At 60.4% G+C, this 13066-nt stretch overlaps 7 protein-coding genes across 7 annotated transcripts; 3 read left to right on the top strand and 4 right to left on the bottom strand.

Moving 5' to 3' along the window:
* Positions 1-117: 117 nt before the first annotated feature.
* Positions 118-929, bottom strand: PRPS10 (Plastid ribosomal protein S10 small ribosomal subunit; the record flags this gene model as incomplete). The annotated part of the gene is made up of 3 exons (XM_001416546.1): positions 118-432; positions 671-700; positions 864-929. 3 exons carry the CDS (start codon positions 927-929, stop codon positions 118-120), a joined length of 411 nt encoding a protein of 136 aa, XP_001416583.1.
* Positions 930-1139: 210 nt separating this feature from the next.
* Positions 1140-2954, top strand: PYR5 (Uridine 5'- monophosphate synthase; the record flags this gene model as incomplete). The annotated part of the gene is made up of 3 exons (XM_001416836.1): positions 1140-1179; positions 1297-1837; positions 2090-2954. The coding sequence occupies exons 1-3, from the start codon at positions 1161-1163 to the stop codon at positions 2952-2954; spliced, it is 1425 nt and encodes a 474-aa protein (XP_001416873.1). The 5' UTR covers positions 1140-1160.
* A 67-nt stretch (positions 2955-3021) lies between these two features.
* On the bottom strand, positions 3022-4479 carry OSTLU_33894 (predicted protein; the record flags this gene model as incomplete). The annotated part of the gene is made up of 3 exons (XM_001416545.1): positions 3022-3981; positions 4071-4168; positions 4341-4479. The coding sequence occupies 3 exons, from the start codon at positions 4477-4479 to the stop codon at positions 3022-3024; spliced, it is 1197 nt and encodes a 398-aa protein (XP_001416582.1).
* Positions 4480-4758: 279 nt separating this feature from the next.
* Positions 4759-5307, bottom strand: OSTLU_6857 (predicted protein; the record flags this gene model as incomplete). Its single annotated transcript, XM_001416544.1, has 1 exon — positions 4759-5307. A coding segment is annotated over one exon (549 nt), but the record flags the coding sequence as incomplete, so codon positions are not given.
* Positions 5308-5939: 632 nt separating this feature from the next.
* OSTLU_30441 (F-ATPase family transporter: protons (mitochondrial)) lies at positions 5940-7637 on the top strand (the record flags this gene model as incomplete). The annotated part of the gene is made up of 1 exon (XM_001416835.1): positions 5940-7637. One exon carries the CDS (start codon positions 5940-5942, stop codon positions 7635-7637), a length of 1698 nt encoding a protein of 565 aa, XP_001416872.1.
* Positions 7638-7736: 99 nt separating this feature from the next.
* On the bottom strand, positions 7737-9725 carry OSTLU_92386 (predicted protein; the record flags this gene model as incomplete). The annotated part of the gene is made up of 1 exon (XM_001416543.1): positions 7737-9725. The coding sequence occupies one exon, from the start codon at positions 9723-9725 to the stop codon at positions 7737-7739; it is 1989 nt and encodes a 662-aa protein (XP_001416580.1).
* A 507-nt stretch (positions 9726-10232) lies between these two features.
* On the top strand, positions 10233-13055 carry OSTLU_30439 (predicted protein; the record flags this gene model as incomplete). The annotated part of the gene is made up of 1 exon (XM_001416834.1): positions 10233-13055. The coding sequence occupies one exon, from the start codon at positions 10233-10235 to the stop codon at positions 13053-13055; it is 2823 nt and encodes a 940-aa protein (XP_001416871.1).
* Between the last annotated feature and the right edge of the window lie 11 nt (positions 13056-13066).

Raw genomic sequence — 13066 nt, 5'->3', positions numbered from 1 at the left:
CTAGTCTGGATTACAAAGCACGGCGCCGCCGCACTCCCTCTAAACACTCCGCCGCGACGACTTCCCTCGCGTCGCGACACCTCGCCCTATCCTGAAAATGAAATAATCGTCTCGCGTCTAGAGCTTGATTTCCACGTCAACCCCGGACGGAAGCTCAAGCGCCATGAGCGCATCAATAGTTTGCGCCGTCGGCTGATGAACATCAATCAATCGGTGGTGCGTGCGCGTCTCAAAGTGTTCCCGGCTGTCCTTGTTCACGTGCGGCGAGCGCAACACGCAAAAGATGCGGCGCTTCGTCGGGAGCGGCACCGGTCCGGAGACGCGCGCCTCCGTCGCCTTCGCCGCCTCAAGAATCTTATCACACGCGCTCTGCATGTGGTTCGTCTCGAAAGATCGAAGGCGAATGCGAATCTTGGACGCTTGCACCGCGGCCTGTCGTACGCGAACGCTCAGTCAGTCACCATCCTTTGTCCCACCCATCATCGCCTGCGCCTCCTCGCCCGCGCCATCGCGCGTTCGCGCGCAGACCGCGAACCGAACGGTTTAGAATAAATCCACGCGCGCACCACCGGCGCGCGACGCGCGCGCGCCGCCGTTCACACGCGCGAGGCCTCGCGCGCGTCGTCGCCCCCATCGCGAAATCAGGGTCACGTCGCATCGTCTCACGCACCGCTTGCGCCGTCGCCGCGCGAGCCTTCGTCTGCGTCGATCGAAAACCACATCGAATAAAAATTGCGTCAGTCATTCATCGCGCGTTCGCGCCCCATCGCGCGCGTCGCGCGCCCCTCCGAGCGCGTTCGCGTCGCGACGTCATTCAGGGTTTCGTCGTCGCCTCGCGTCGTCGCGCGTTCTTCGCGACGCACCGTCGCGCGCGTCTTCGCGGGCGCGGCGCGAAGCGCAGAAATTTGGGACGTGTGCGTGGCGAACATGATTCGCGTCGCGGCGCGCGCGGGCGTGCGTCGTGTGGTGCCGACGCGTGCGACGTCGCGCGCCGCGAGGGTTGTGGCGCGCGCGCGACGCCGCGTGATGGCTTTAAAACGATCCATCGTGCGAGGACGCGCGCGTACGAAGCGTGGTTTTAACGCCATCAATGGAGGCGCACACGGCGACGGCGCGACGCCGCGCCACATCGCGCCGCGCGACGACGCGACGAGGTCGCCATGGACGCCAAGATCGACGGTGCGCGCGACGTCGCGCGCGATGCGCGAGTGGACCGAACGCGCGGACGAAGCGACGCGGACGACGGACGACGATGGGATGACTGACGGGCGACGGCGATTTCAAACCGATGCGCAGCGCTCGTCATGCGGCTGCACGAGATCGAAGCGGTGAAGTTTGGGGAGTTTAAACTGAAATCTGGGATCATGTCGCCGATATACGTCGATCTTCGCGTGATCGTGAGCTACCCGGACGTGCTGACGGCGGTGGCGGAGTGCATGTGGGAGACGCTGAAGGCGAACGGGGCGACGTTTGATAACATGTGCGGGGTGCCGTATACGGCGCTGCCGATCGCGACGTGCATGTCGTTGGCGCATGATTGCCCGATGTTGATGCGACGGAAAGAAGTGAAGGCGTATGGGACGAAGAAACAGATCGAGGGGGCGTTTGAGGCGGGACAAACGTGCCTGTGCGTGGAGGATTTGGTCACGAGCGGGGCGTCGGTGATGGAGACGGTGGAACCGCTCGAGAGCGTGGGGCTGAAGGTGAAGGACGTTGTGGTGTTGATCGATCGTGAACAGGGAGGGGAGGCGCGCTTAGCCTCGCACGGGCTTCGCTTGCACTCCGTCTTGCCGTTATCTCGCGTCTTGAAGACGTTGGAAGCGGCCGGTAAAATGAGGTGCGCGAGCGCGTCGAAACGTTCGCTAGCGCGGGCGTGCTTCAGTCTTCTCGTCTGCGCGAAATCACACGCGTTTTCGAATTTTCATGCACGCAATATTGAATTCCGGTAGCTCCGTAACCCTTTCCCTCGACGGTTCTCTTCTATGAGTCGTCGAGGTGGATATGCACCGACACGCGAGTGCCGCCGCGCCGGCGGGTGATTTCTCGTCGCGACGGATGACTGACTGTTTTGTTTTAATTTCTTTCGCAGCTCCGAACTCGTGCAGAACGTAAAGGATTTCATCGCGGCGAATCAAACCATGCCCGTCGCCGGCGCCGAAGTCAAGAAACCGACGCGAATGTCTTACACGGCTCGCTCTGAGCTCACCGATAACGCGTGCGCCAAGCAGTTGTTCAAGTTGATGGAGACGAAGAAGACCAACTTGTGCGTCGCCGCCGACGTGGACACGGCGAAGGAACTTTTGGAGATGGCTGAAATTCTCGGTCCGGAAATCTGCATGCTCAAGACGCACTGCGACCTCTACCCTGACTTCACCGAGTCCTTCGGCGCCCAACTGATGGCCATTGCGGAAAAGCACAACTTTATGATTTTCGAAGATCGCAAGTTTGCCGACATCGGTAACACCGTGGTCGGGCAGTACAGCAGCGGTGTGCATAAGATTGCGGACTGGAGTCACATCACGAACGCGCACATCGTCCCGGGGAGCGGCATCATCGACGGCTTGAAGTCCGTCGGTCTTTCCAAGGGTCGCGGTTTGCTCCTTCTCGCGGAGATGAGCTCCAAGGGCACGATGGCCAAGGGTGAGTACACCGAAGCCGCGATCGGTATGGCTGCCCAACACCCCGACTTTGTCATGGGTTTCATCTCCACCAACCCGAAGGCGTGGAAGGCGGAGTGGAGCAAGGGTCTCATCAACATGACTCCGGGAGTGCAACTTCAGGTGGGCGGCGACGCCATGGGCCAGCAGTACAACACCCCGCATAATGTTATCGTGGAAAACGGAAGCGATGTTATCATCGTCGGTCGCGGCATTTACAAGGCATCCGACCCTGCCGCCGCCGCGAAGGAGTACCGCGCGGCTGGTTGGGAAGCCTATCAGACGTCCATCGCTTAAAAAAGTTGTTATAAATTTTTAACACTCGACGTTTCTCTCGTCTTACAATCGCTAAGTACGTAAATCTTTACGAAAAGAGCTTTTTCACGGAAATGTTCTTTTCGCTATCCTTTTGCATCACCTTGGATACGGCCATTTCAAAGTCTTCTTGCGTGACGTGGACGCGACGTTCGCGAAGCGCGAACATTCCGGCCTCGGTGCACACCGCCTTGGATTCTGCCCCGGAAGCCCCACCCATCTTGCTCGCGATCTTCTTAAGATCGATCCCGCGAACGAGGTTCATCTTGCGGCTATGAATCTTGAGAATATCGACGCGGCTGTCTTCAGATGGATTGGGGAACTCGATTTTACGATCGATGCGGCCCGGACGAAGAAGCGCCTGATCGAGGATATCGAGGCGGTTCGTGGCCATGATCACCTTAATCTTGTTCGTCGCCTCGAAACCGTCGAGCTGGTTGAGCAGTTCAAGCATCGTACGCTGCACTTCGCTGTCGCCTCCACCTCCGCCGCCTCCGTCGCGAGCGCTACCGATAGAATCTACTTCATCCATGAACAAGATGCTCGGCGCGTGCTCGCGAGCCATGACGAACAGTTCACGAACCATCCGCGCCCCTTCTCCTATGTACTTTTGAACTAATTCCGAACCAGACACGCGAATGAAGCAGCAATCGGTGTGGTGCGCAACGGCACGAGCCAAGAGCGTCTTCCCGGTACCCGGGGGACCGTAAAGGATGACCCCCTTCGGTTGCGCGATCCCGAGCGCGTCGAAAAGCTCTGGGTGCTTGATCGGTAACTCCACGACTTCCTTGATCTCCTTCACTTGCTGATCCAATCCACCAATCATATCGAACGTGGAATCGGGAACCTTTTCAACCTTCATGAGCGACACGAGCGGGTCGATGTTCGACGGAAGGATCACGTGCAGCGTGTACGAATCGTTCCTCAACGCCACCCGAGTCCCCGCCGTCAGTTTCGTCACATCGATGCTCTTGTCCATATCACACACGTATTTTCCCTCCGGGTGCACCTGCGCGCGAAACACAAACTGTCAGTATTCTTTCCTCTCTCGCCGTCTCCGCGCGCTCGGCGCGCCGCGCGGGCGAGTCGTCCGCTCACCTTGACCAACACTTTCTTCTTCCCCATCACCTTCACCACCTCCCCGACGTACGATCCGGGTTCCTGCAACATGTGCAATTCCTCGCGAAGCGATCGAACTGCGCGCGCGCGGTAAACCGAACGAAATTCAAAGTCAGTCTTCGCTCGTCGTTCGCGCGTCGTTCGCGATCTCGCCTCGATCGTTCCTCTCATCACGCTTTCGCGTCCGTTCGCGCACCGCGCTCGCGCGATCGACGACGACGACGCCCTTCTCACGCGCGCTCCGCGCACCTCGTCCGTTCAATTCATTTCTCTGCGCCTCTAAGCGTCGAAGATTCTGCGTCTTGTCGCGCAGGCGAACCTCCAACTCTTCGATTTTCGCGTCGTAATACGCGCGCAGACCCGTTTGCGGTCGCGCGTCGACGTCCATGGACGACAGCACGGCGGTCGCCATCGTTTCGCGTCGCGTCGCGCGCGCGAGATGCGCGCGCGCGGGCGGGGTGCGGTTCGATGTGACGATCCGAGGCTGGCAACGACTTTGAGTCGCGGGCCGAGGCGAGGCGCGGCGGGACGACTCGCCTCATCGACGCGGCGGCGAAGCGCGGGCGATTCGGTGATACAAACGTGCGATTAAACGACGATTAAACGCGAATCGAACGAATCGACGCTAGTCGACGCGACGCTTTTTGAATTTGTCTCTACCGTCGGCGCGGCGCAGCGCGCTCTCCCACCGCTTGGCAAACTTTTTATACAGCGCCAACGTCGCCCGCGCGTCGTCCACGGAGGAGTGCTCGCCCTTTTGAATCTCTAACCCTAAATGCTGCCGCGCGAGATCGCGCAGGGCGCGACATCCGCGACCGCGAGGCGCGCCCGGAACGCACCGCTCCTCCGGCCGCAACGGCCTCGTCAGCGGATGATACAAACTCGTGTCCCGCGTGTCTCGCTTCGGATGATCCAGCATCAGCACCCGCATATCATTCTTCAAGGAGTGCCCCACCAATATCCGTCCCCTCAGCAGTTCGCTCATCTGCGCCTGCACCTTTTTAAACGCCACCGCGCCGTTCGCCGCCGTCAAATCCTTCGCTCGCACCCCCGACACCGCCGTCCTGTAATCCGTCACCCGCTCCGTCGGCAGCACGTGCGCGTCCATGATCACGTTCCCATCCTCGTTCACGATGGACGCTCGCGCGAGGATCGACCGCTTCCCGTCCGCGCCGACGCCGACCATCTCGCAGTCCAGCGCCAGCACCGCCGTCACCGCCGTGTTCCGTCCCGTCGCCCTCGGCGTCGCGCTCGCGTCGCGCCCGCCGTCGCGCGTTCGCGTCGCATCGTCGACGTCCTCCAGCGCGCGTCGCGCCGCGGCCGCCGCCTTGGCCGCGCTCGACGCGCCGGCGTTGATGCGCTTTTTCAGCGCCGCCCAGTTCGCGCCCGTCGTCGCCGTCGCGCCGTCGCTCGCGCGCGCCGGCGCGCGCTCGACCGCGGGCGACGTTCGAGACGCCTTCTTCTTCGCCATCGCGTCGTCGCGGCGTCGCGTCGTCGCGGCGCGGCGCTTCGGCGCGCGCGCGAGTGCGGCCGACGCGCGCGCGACGGCGCCGCCGCACACCGCGACGACGCGCGCGCGTCGGCATGCTCGCCGTCGCGCCGCATCGCGCGATGACGCTCGCGCGCGCGTGTCGCGCCGTCGCGCGCCGCGCCGCGCCCGCGCGACGCGACGCGACGGCGACGATCGCGGCGACGCGCCGCCGACCGGGCGATCGCGGCGACGGCGTCTCGCGGCGCGCGCGCGGGACCGAGGCGGTGGCGCGGGCGCGAATCGCGGGCAAACCCGTGCCGGAGGACGCGCGATCGAGCGCGGCGCCGACGGTGGAGAGCGTGGAGGACGAGGATCGGATGAAGAATTTCAGCGGGACGTGCGCGCGGGCGGAGCGGGGCGGCGTCGTCGCGCTGGAGGGCATGCGAAGCGCGGCGCCGCCGGGAGCGGTGCTGCGATTCGCGGATGGCGGACGGGCGGTGCTGCTGAGCCATCGGGAACCGAAGACGTTCGCGCTGATGTTCGACGGCGGCGAGGGAGGGGAGCGGCGACGGACGGGCGACGGCGCGAGGGCGGTGGGGAAGACGGCGGAGGCGAGCAAGACGGAGTTCGTGTGGGGACCGAGCGCGAGGGCGACGCGAGGGAAGATCGTGGACGCGTTCGGGGAGGCGAGGGATGGGTCGGCGATGGTGACCGGAACGGAGGATTCGTCGAAGATGATGCGCGAACCGCCGAGCGTGGAGGAAAGAAAGCCGATCACGACGCCGCTCGTGACGGGGATCAAGGCTGTGGATTTATTGGCCCCGGTCGGGCGCGGGCAGTGCATGCTGGTGAGCGGTGAACCGGGAACGGGACTTTCCGAGCTCGGATTGACATCGATCGTGGCGCAAAGGAGTACGGGCGTGCGGTGCGTGTACGCGGCGCTGGGCGCCCAGGCGTCTCGCGTCGACGAAGTCGCGAAGCGATTAGAGGGAGACGGGGCGATGTCGCACACCACGATCGTGACCGTGGACGATGAACCGAGCGAGGCCGAGCGCTACGCGGCCACGTGCACGGCGTTCGCCATCGCGGAGGGCGCGCGTGCTTTGGGCGAAGACGTCCTCTTGGTGCTCGACGATTTCACCGGCTTGGTCAACTTCACCAAGGATATGGCGCGCATGGCACCGCAGTTGAACGTCGCCGAGGGTACGGAAGAGCAAATGGAAGAGTACGAGGGCATGTTGATTTCCGCTTCACTCGCCGAACGTCGCAGATTCTTAGGTATGACGCTCCAACGCGTTGCTAGAATGAACGACGAACTCAAGGGTGGGTCCATCACGCTCATGGGCGTCATGTACCATCCGAAGGGGGCGTACAAGAAGACGTTCAAATCTGGGGTCGAAGGCGCCGGTTCGGGTGGCGCTGTGCTCCCGAGCAGCGTCGAATCGATCAAGGGTTTCGACTCCATGCCTGCCGCCGTGCAAGAGAAGCTGCGCAAGGCGCTCGAGGAAAAAGCCAAGGCGGCGCACGTATCCACGGCGGATGACGAATTTCCCGAGTCCGCGTTCGTGCAGTCGCGACCGATGGTCGAAGAGTTCATGTCCATCACTGATGGTCAAGTTTTTGTCGATTCGTACGATCCGGCGAAAGGATGGATCATCAGCGCGAAAGATTCGGTGAGTCGCATCGGCGCGCCGGGCGCTGCGGGGCCTTTCCGCTCGCTCAACTTTCTTCAACTTCGCCTCGATTTGATGCAATCGGACGACATGGGTACGTTTGGTAGCGCTGGAACAGAAAAAAGCAAGCTTCGTAGCCGCTCCGAGGCCATTCGTGGTTTCCTCAAGCAAAAGCAAGGAGAGGTCGCGTCGCTCGCCGAGCAAACCGTCGGTTTGTTTGCCATCCAAAAAGGTTTCGCGAACAATAAGACTGCGGAAGAAGTCGAAGATATGCTCGCCAAGGCGGTCAAGCGCGCGACAGAAACAATGCGCGAGGAGTTAGAGTATATTAACACTAACCCATCGTCCGCGCTTTCGGAGGAGACGATGACTAAACTCGAAACGTTGTTGAGGAATCTTTAACGAAATTCTTCAAGTACAGTAGCGGCGCGCATATTCATATACATATTTTTTACATATTCAATCATCAATCATCATCGCTTCATCACCTTTGTCGTGTTGTTATAACTTTGTTTTCGTCTTTATCTTTAGATCGAAAGCGCTTCGCAAGAAATCAATGAGTTCCACTTTCTTCCGCCCCTTCGGGATCTGCGTCAGCACAAGGCCACATCGCTCTACAAAATTCTTGCCGTTTTCGTCGTCTTCATACTTTTTCAAAACAGATTTGATCAAGTTTCGGGCGTCAGTCACCGCAGCATCCAATGCATGGTGCCGAGAGACGGTAATTTGATCAAGTTTGTCGGCCTCAATCAGCAGACAGACATCGAGAAAACGCTTGGAAACTTCAGTATTGTCGACTCCGTACGCGGCGACGATTCGATTCTTGAGATTTTCTCGACCCGTCGGCGTCGTCCTTTTCTTCATCGGTGGAGCTCCTGGCACGCTGTAAAACTGTGACTTTTGAATACCATCCTGCGTCACGCGGCTCCCGAGCACTGGAGGCGCTTCGTCGCCGGAAGATTCAACGCGCATGCGCTTTCTCGCGTTGGCGACGATTCGAGACGGAGACAAGTCCATCGCGCAATCAATGATATCGTCGAAATCTTCGCCGATGAATAGATCACTGCTTTCGCCCGGCGCTTTCAACGTTGGTGGAATGGATGGTGGTGTAGACGTAAAGTTCGGTGGGACCATATCGTGTGGCGAGAAGATGCTATCCGGCAACGCGTTACGATTCGGCGGCCAAGGATCGACCCACATCTCGAGCGAATCTGGCATCCCGTTAGCTCGGGCAGAAAACGCGGGCCATCCGCTTCGGTTGTGCGAGGCGCCGACGAAGATATCACGATCTGGGACGACAGGTCCACTCTTGGGCGCGCTCTCACGAGCCAAGAACGTGCTCCGTCGGACGAGCCAGGAAAGATGGGCGTCGACGATGTTCACGCGTCGCGCGGCTTCGAGAAATCGCAGCACGTGGTCGTTCGTCACATGCGACTGCCTTGCCGGAAATTCGGTACCTCCAGTGCTTTTGAGAAGCAAAGACACGGGCCATAAGAAAGGTTTATCGCACCCAGGAACGCAGATATCAGCGAGAAGTTCCTCCTCTGAATCATCCGTGTGAGCGTGTCTGGGCACAAACGTTCCGAGCGACGACTCGAAGGCGATTCTGAATTCTGCGATCGATTTGAAGCCGCAAGGACGCGGAACTTCGCGACGAATCGCGACGATACCGACTTCAACGCCGATTTCCGGCGCCGCTTGCGCCATGATCGGCGTGTCGTGGATCTCGACGACTTTGGCGCCGTCGATGAATGATCTGATTTTCGCCGTCGCCACTCCGTGTTGTCGCATTTCGTCGATCACCGATCCAAATCGTTGCAGCCGCAGCGCCACGGCGTTGATGCTTGGAAACAGAATCTCAATTTCACAATCTTCACCGATGTCCTGCGCCAGCGTCGCCGGCGCCTTGGTGACTTTGATTCCGTGTTCAATCTCGACCCCGAAGGCGTGCGTCATCCCTCCCGGCACCGACGGGAAAAAGTCTTCGTACATGAACCGCGTCCCGTACTCCGTGCGCCCGAACGCACGCCAGTGCGGCACCTCTCCGAACGCCTGCATAACCAACGTCGGCACCAAACTCCGCAACACATCCATCTGATCCTTCCCCTCGCACGTCGTCACCTCCGTCACGCGCACTGGAATCTTTGCCTCTTTAATTTTCTCGTCGCTCGTCGTCGCCCGACACACCATCTTCGTCGCCTCCGCGTACTTCCGCGGCGTCACGCACACGTACGTCTCGCTCGACATCCCCAACACGTGCACATCGCGCCATCCCTCGCCCTCGTCCGTCGCCGCGTCTCCGAACGCCGTTCGCAGCGTTCGCAGCTCCGCGCGCACCGTCGATTCCACCACCCGCCGCAGCGTCTCCCGCGCGCTCGCCTCCGTCACCTCCGGCTCCACGCGCATCGCCACCAGCGCCACGCGCGCGAGCGATAACCTCCCCAGGACCGGCGTCGGCACGTCTCGTCGCGCCGCGCTCGCTCGAAGCATCGCGCGCGTCGCTCGTTCGCCTCCGAGAACTCAAACCGTCGTTCGCCGTCGTCTCGCGATGCGTCGCGCCTTTTTTCGCCGTCTCGCGCGCGTCGTCGTTCGCCGTCTCGCGCGCGCGCGTCGCGGACGTCGTTCGTCGTCGTTCGCCGTCGCGCGTGCGTCGCGGTGTGCGCGCGCCGTCGCTGCGTCGCGCGTCTCCGCGTCCGAGACGGATCGTCGCGTCCGAGACGTCCGAGAGACGGACGCGTCGATTCGTTCGGTCGACGCGCGGGACGCGCGAGACGCGCGCGCGCGAGACGCGCGAGACGGACGCGCGCGAGCGTCGATCGCGCGCGTCGATCGCGCGCGTCGATCGCGCGCGTCGATCGCGCGCGAGGGACGAGGGACGAGGGACGAGGGAGGTCGAATCGCGTCGAATCGAATCGCGCGATGGCGAACGAAACGCACGCGCGAGACGCGAACGACGCGGCGCGAAGCGAGACGTGGGCGCGGAGCGCGGCGCGAGGGATGCGGGAGACGTACCCGGGGCACTATCGCGCGCTGGTGGATCTGAGAGGGGACGAGGAGACGCACAGCGCGGAGACGTCGGGGCAGATTGATAAGGATTTGCCGCGCGTCGGCGGCGCGTTTCGAAACGCGTTGGATCTGAGCGAGCCGGGAACGAAGGATTGGAACGCGCTGAAGCGAGTGCTGCTGGCGTTCGTGTCGCACGAACCGGAGATCGGGTACGTGCAGTCGATGCACTCGATCGCGGCGTTTTTGTTGCTGGCGGGATTGGACGAGGAGGACGCGTTTTGGTGCCTGGTGCAGCTGGTGGGGGAAATCGTGCCGGGGTACTTTTCGGAAGGGATGACGGCGGCGAAACTCGATCAGAGGGTGTTTATGAGGATATTGCGCGAGCGTTTGCCGAGCGTTGGCTTGCACGTGGGGGCGCTGGGGCCGGATGATATCATCGCGGCCATCATGAGCGGGCAGTGGTTGCTCACGCTCTTCGTCAACGTGTTACCGACGCGAGCGACGATGGAGGTGTGGGATGAGATGTTTAGGCACCGACACCGCGCGCCGCTATTTGCGGCGTGCGTCGCGCTGCTCGAACGGAACGCGCAGGCAATTTTAGCGACCACGGAGATGGGCGAGGCGATCGAGCTGCTGCAACGATGCAGCGAGAGTTTGCGCCGAGCGCCGGCAAGCGAAGGCGAGGGCGACGCGTGCGATGAGGCGGAGTGCGACGCGTTTCTAGCGCGAGTTCGCGAGTTATTGAGCAACGAACTTTCGCCCGCGAAAGTAGACGAACTTACGGCGCGCGTGCGAGGGAAGTTTCGACGTCCGAGCGACGTGCGGTTGCCCGCCGCGATTACAAACGTGTCGGCGTTGACGGATGTGGATGACTTGTACGTCGGTCTACTCTCGGGAGATCTACGAGATAAAATGACGGCCGCGCACGAAAATATGTGCGCGACTGAAAATTTGAAAGATGAGTTATCCATGCTCAAGGATGCATCGCTCGCGAGCAGTGTTCATGATTCCGACATGAATGGCGAACCCGTCGAAAACGAGTCGCAGCGTGAGCGACACTCGAGTGATGACAGGAACTCACCCGAATCTATTCTCAAAACGAGTGAGCTGAATTCAATCTTTGCCAAAGTGGTGTCGATTGAGACGCACGCGAATGCGCTCACAGAGCATGGCGATAAAGTGTTGACGTGCGTGAAACAAATCGTTTTGCGACCGTTGCGCGCCATTCTGGAGTCGCGACTGAAATCATTTTGCGAAGAGATTCGCTTTCTTCAAGGTGAATTCGCGACAAAAGTCATCACACTTCGCAACACTATGGATCAACAGTTGGAAATGGCGCCAGATTTGAGCGTGTTTCTCGCTTCGCAATCGTACAACAGATCGATGTGGCCGCTTTGGACAGAGTCAATTTTTGAGGTCACAATCGAACAGGCGGAAATTGTCCTCGAGTCCCTCGAACAAATCCGTGCTGAACTCGCGTGGATGGTGAGCGTGCTCGTCGGTGAGCGTAAAAAAAGTGTCACACCGAAAATATCCCGAGCAGATGGTTGGGAAGACCTCGGAGAGGACACAAACGCGGAGGCTTCAATCACCGCCGAACCGGACGAGGAATATCTCGCCGCGTCTTTTCAGTCTCATAAGAACGAGACGGAGAATAGGTTGAACGAAATTAGAATCATGGTGAAGCGCACGCACACGGAAGCGATCGAAGACTTGCCGAGGTTGAGGCAAAATTTAAGCGCGACTACGGCAAAACTCAAGGACGAATTATCCGCGGAGGAGGACGCGGTGAACGATTGGGCGGCGAACGCGGAGAGCCGCAACAAGATAAAGCAGGAATCAACGGAGAAAAAGCTCGAGCAGGTCTCACGCGAACTTATGAAGGCGTATGATAAGTCGCATATTGCCATTGATGACGCGTTGGCGGCGAGCGATAGCGAGACTGGCAGTGTGAGCGCAAAAGACGGCTTGGAGCAATCGCACGCGGATGAAGAAAGACGTCTTCGAGCGGCTTTGCAAAGCGTCAAGACGCTCGAATCGGTTCTGAGTCGACGCTCGAACGCGCTGGAGCGTGAGAAGCAAACATCACAAAGCGTGCGGGCGATATCTTCGCGCACGTTATCTCAGACCAACGCGTCGTTATTGCTCGTCTTTGAAGCGGGCGAGTGGTTGGAGCACGAGCTCGTCGCACGGGGCTCAAAGGATTTCGTCGACGATTTTGAGCGACTCGCCGACATCATCGAAGAATTGAGTGCGAGCGCGAGAAATTCTTGCGTGAGAATCCTTCGTGAGTGGTCATCGTTCGTTCGCAAAATCACGAGCCAGGTCGTTCTGGAGTACGTCAGCATCATCGACTCGTCCGCACAGGCGCTCAGCGACACGCAAGCCGCACTCGCCGCATCGACGAGTCGGCTAGACGCGAGCTCTTCGCTCTCTACATCACCTGGATCAATACGTGAGCTAAATCCATCGCACGCATCGCCGATGTCGGGCAACTCTCTCCGCTCGCTGACGAGTCAGATGGAAAAACTAACCGACATCGCCGGATCCAAGCTCGGCAGCTTTGGCAATCGTCTGCGCAGTTTTGCCTCGCCGACGCCGTCAAAGGCTTCGATGAATCAAAACGCGCCAAATGATGTTGAAACGGTCTCGTCAACGAGCCCTGGTAACGACGCGTCATCGACGAATTCGAAATTCTCCAGGCTGGCTGCCTCCGCGCGCGAGGACGGCGCCAGACTGGAATCGCGCAAAGCGCAGTTGCTCGCGAAGAAGCGCTGGCTGCGCGAGCACCTCGTCGCGAGAGGTGAAGCTTAGGCAACGCATGT

The sequence above is a fragment of the Ostreococcus lucimarinus genome, chromosome 3 (assembly GCF_000092065.1).
Source record: "Ostreococcus lucimarinus CCE9901 chromosome 3, complete sequence".
Classification (NCBI taxonomy): Eukaryota; Viridiplantae; Chlorophyta; class Mamiellophyceae; order Mamiellales; family Bathycoccaceae; genus Ostreococcus; species Ostreococcus sp. 'lucimarinus'.
Note: the sequence above shows the minus strand (reverse complement) of the source record. Positions and strands in the feature narration are given on the sequence as shown.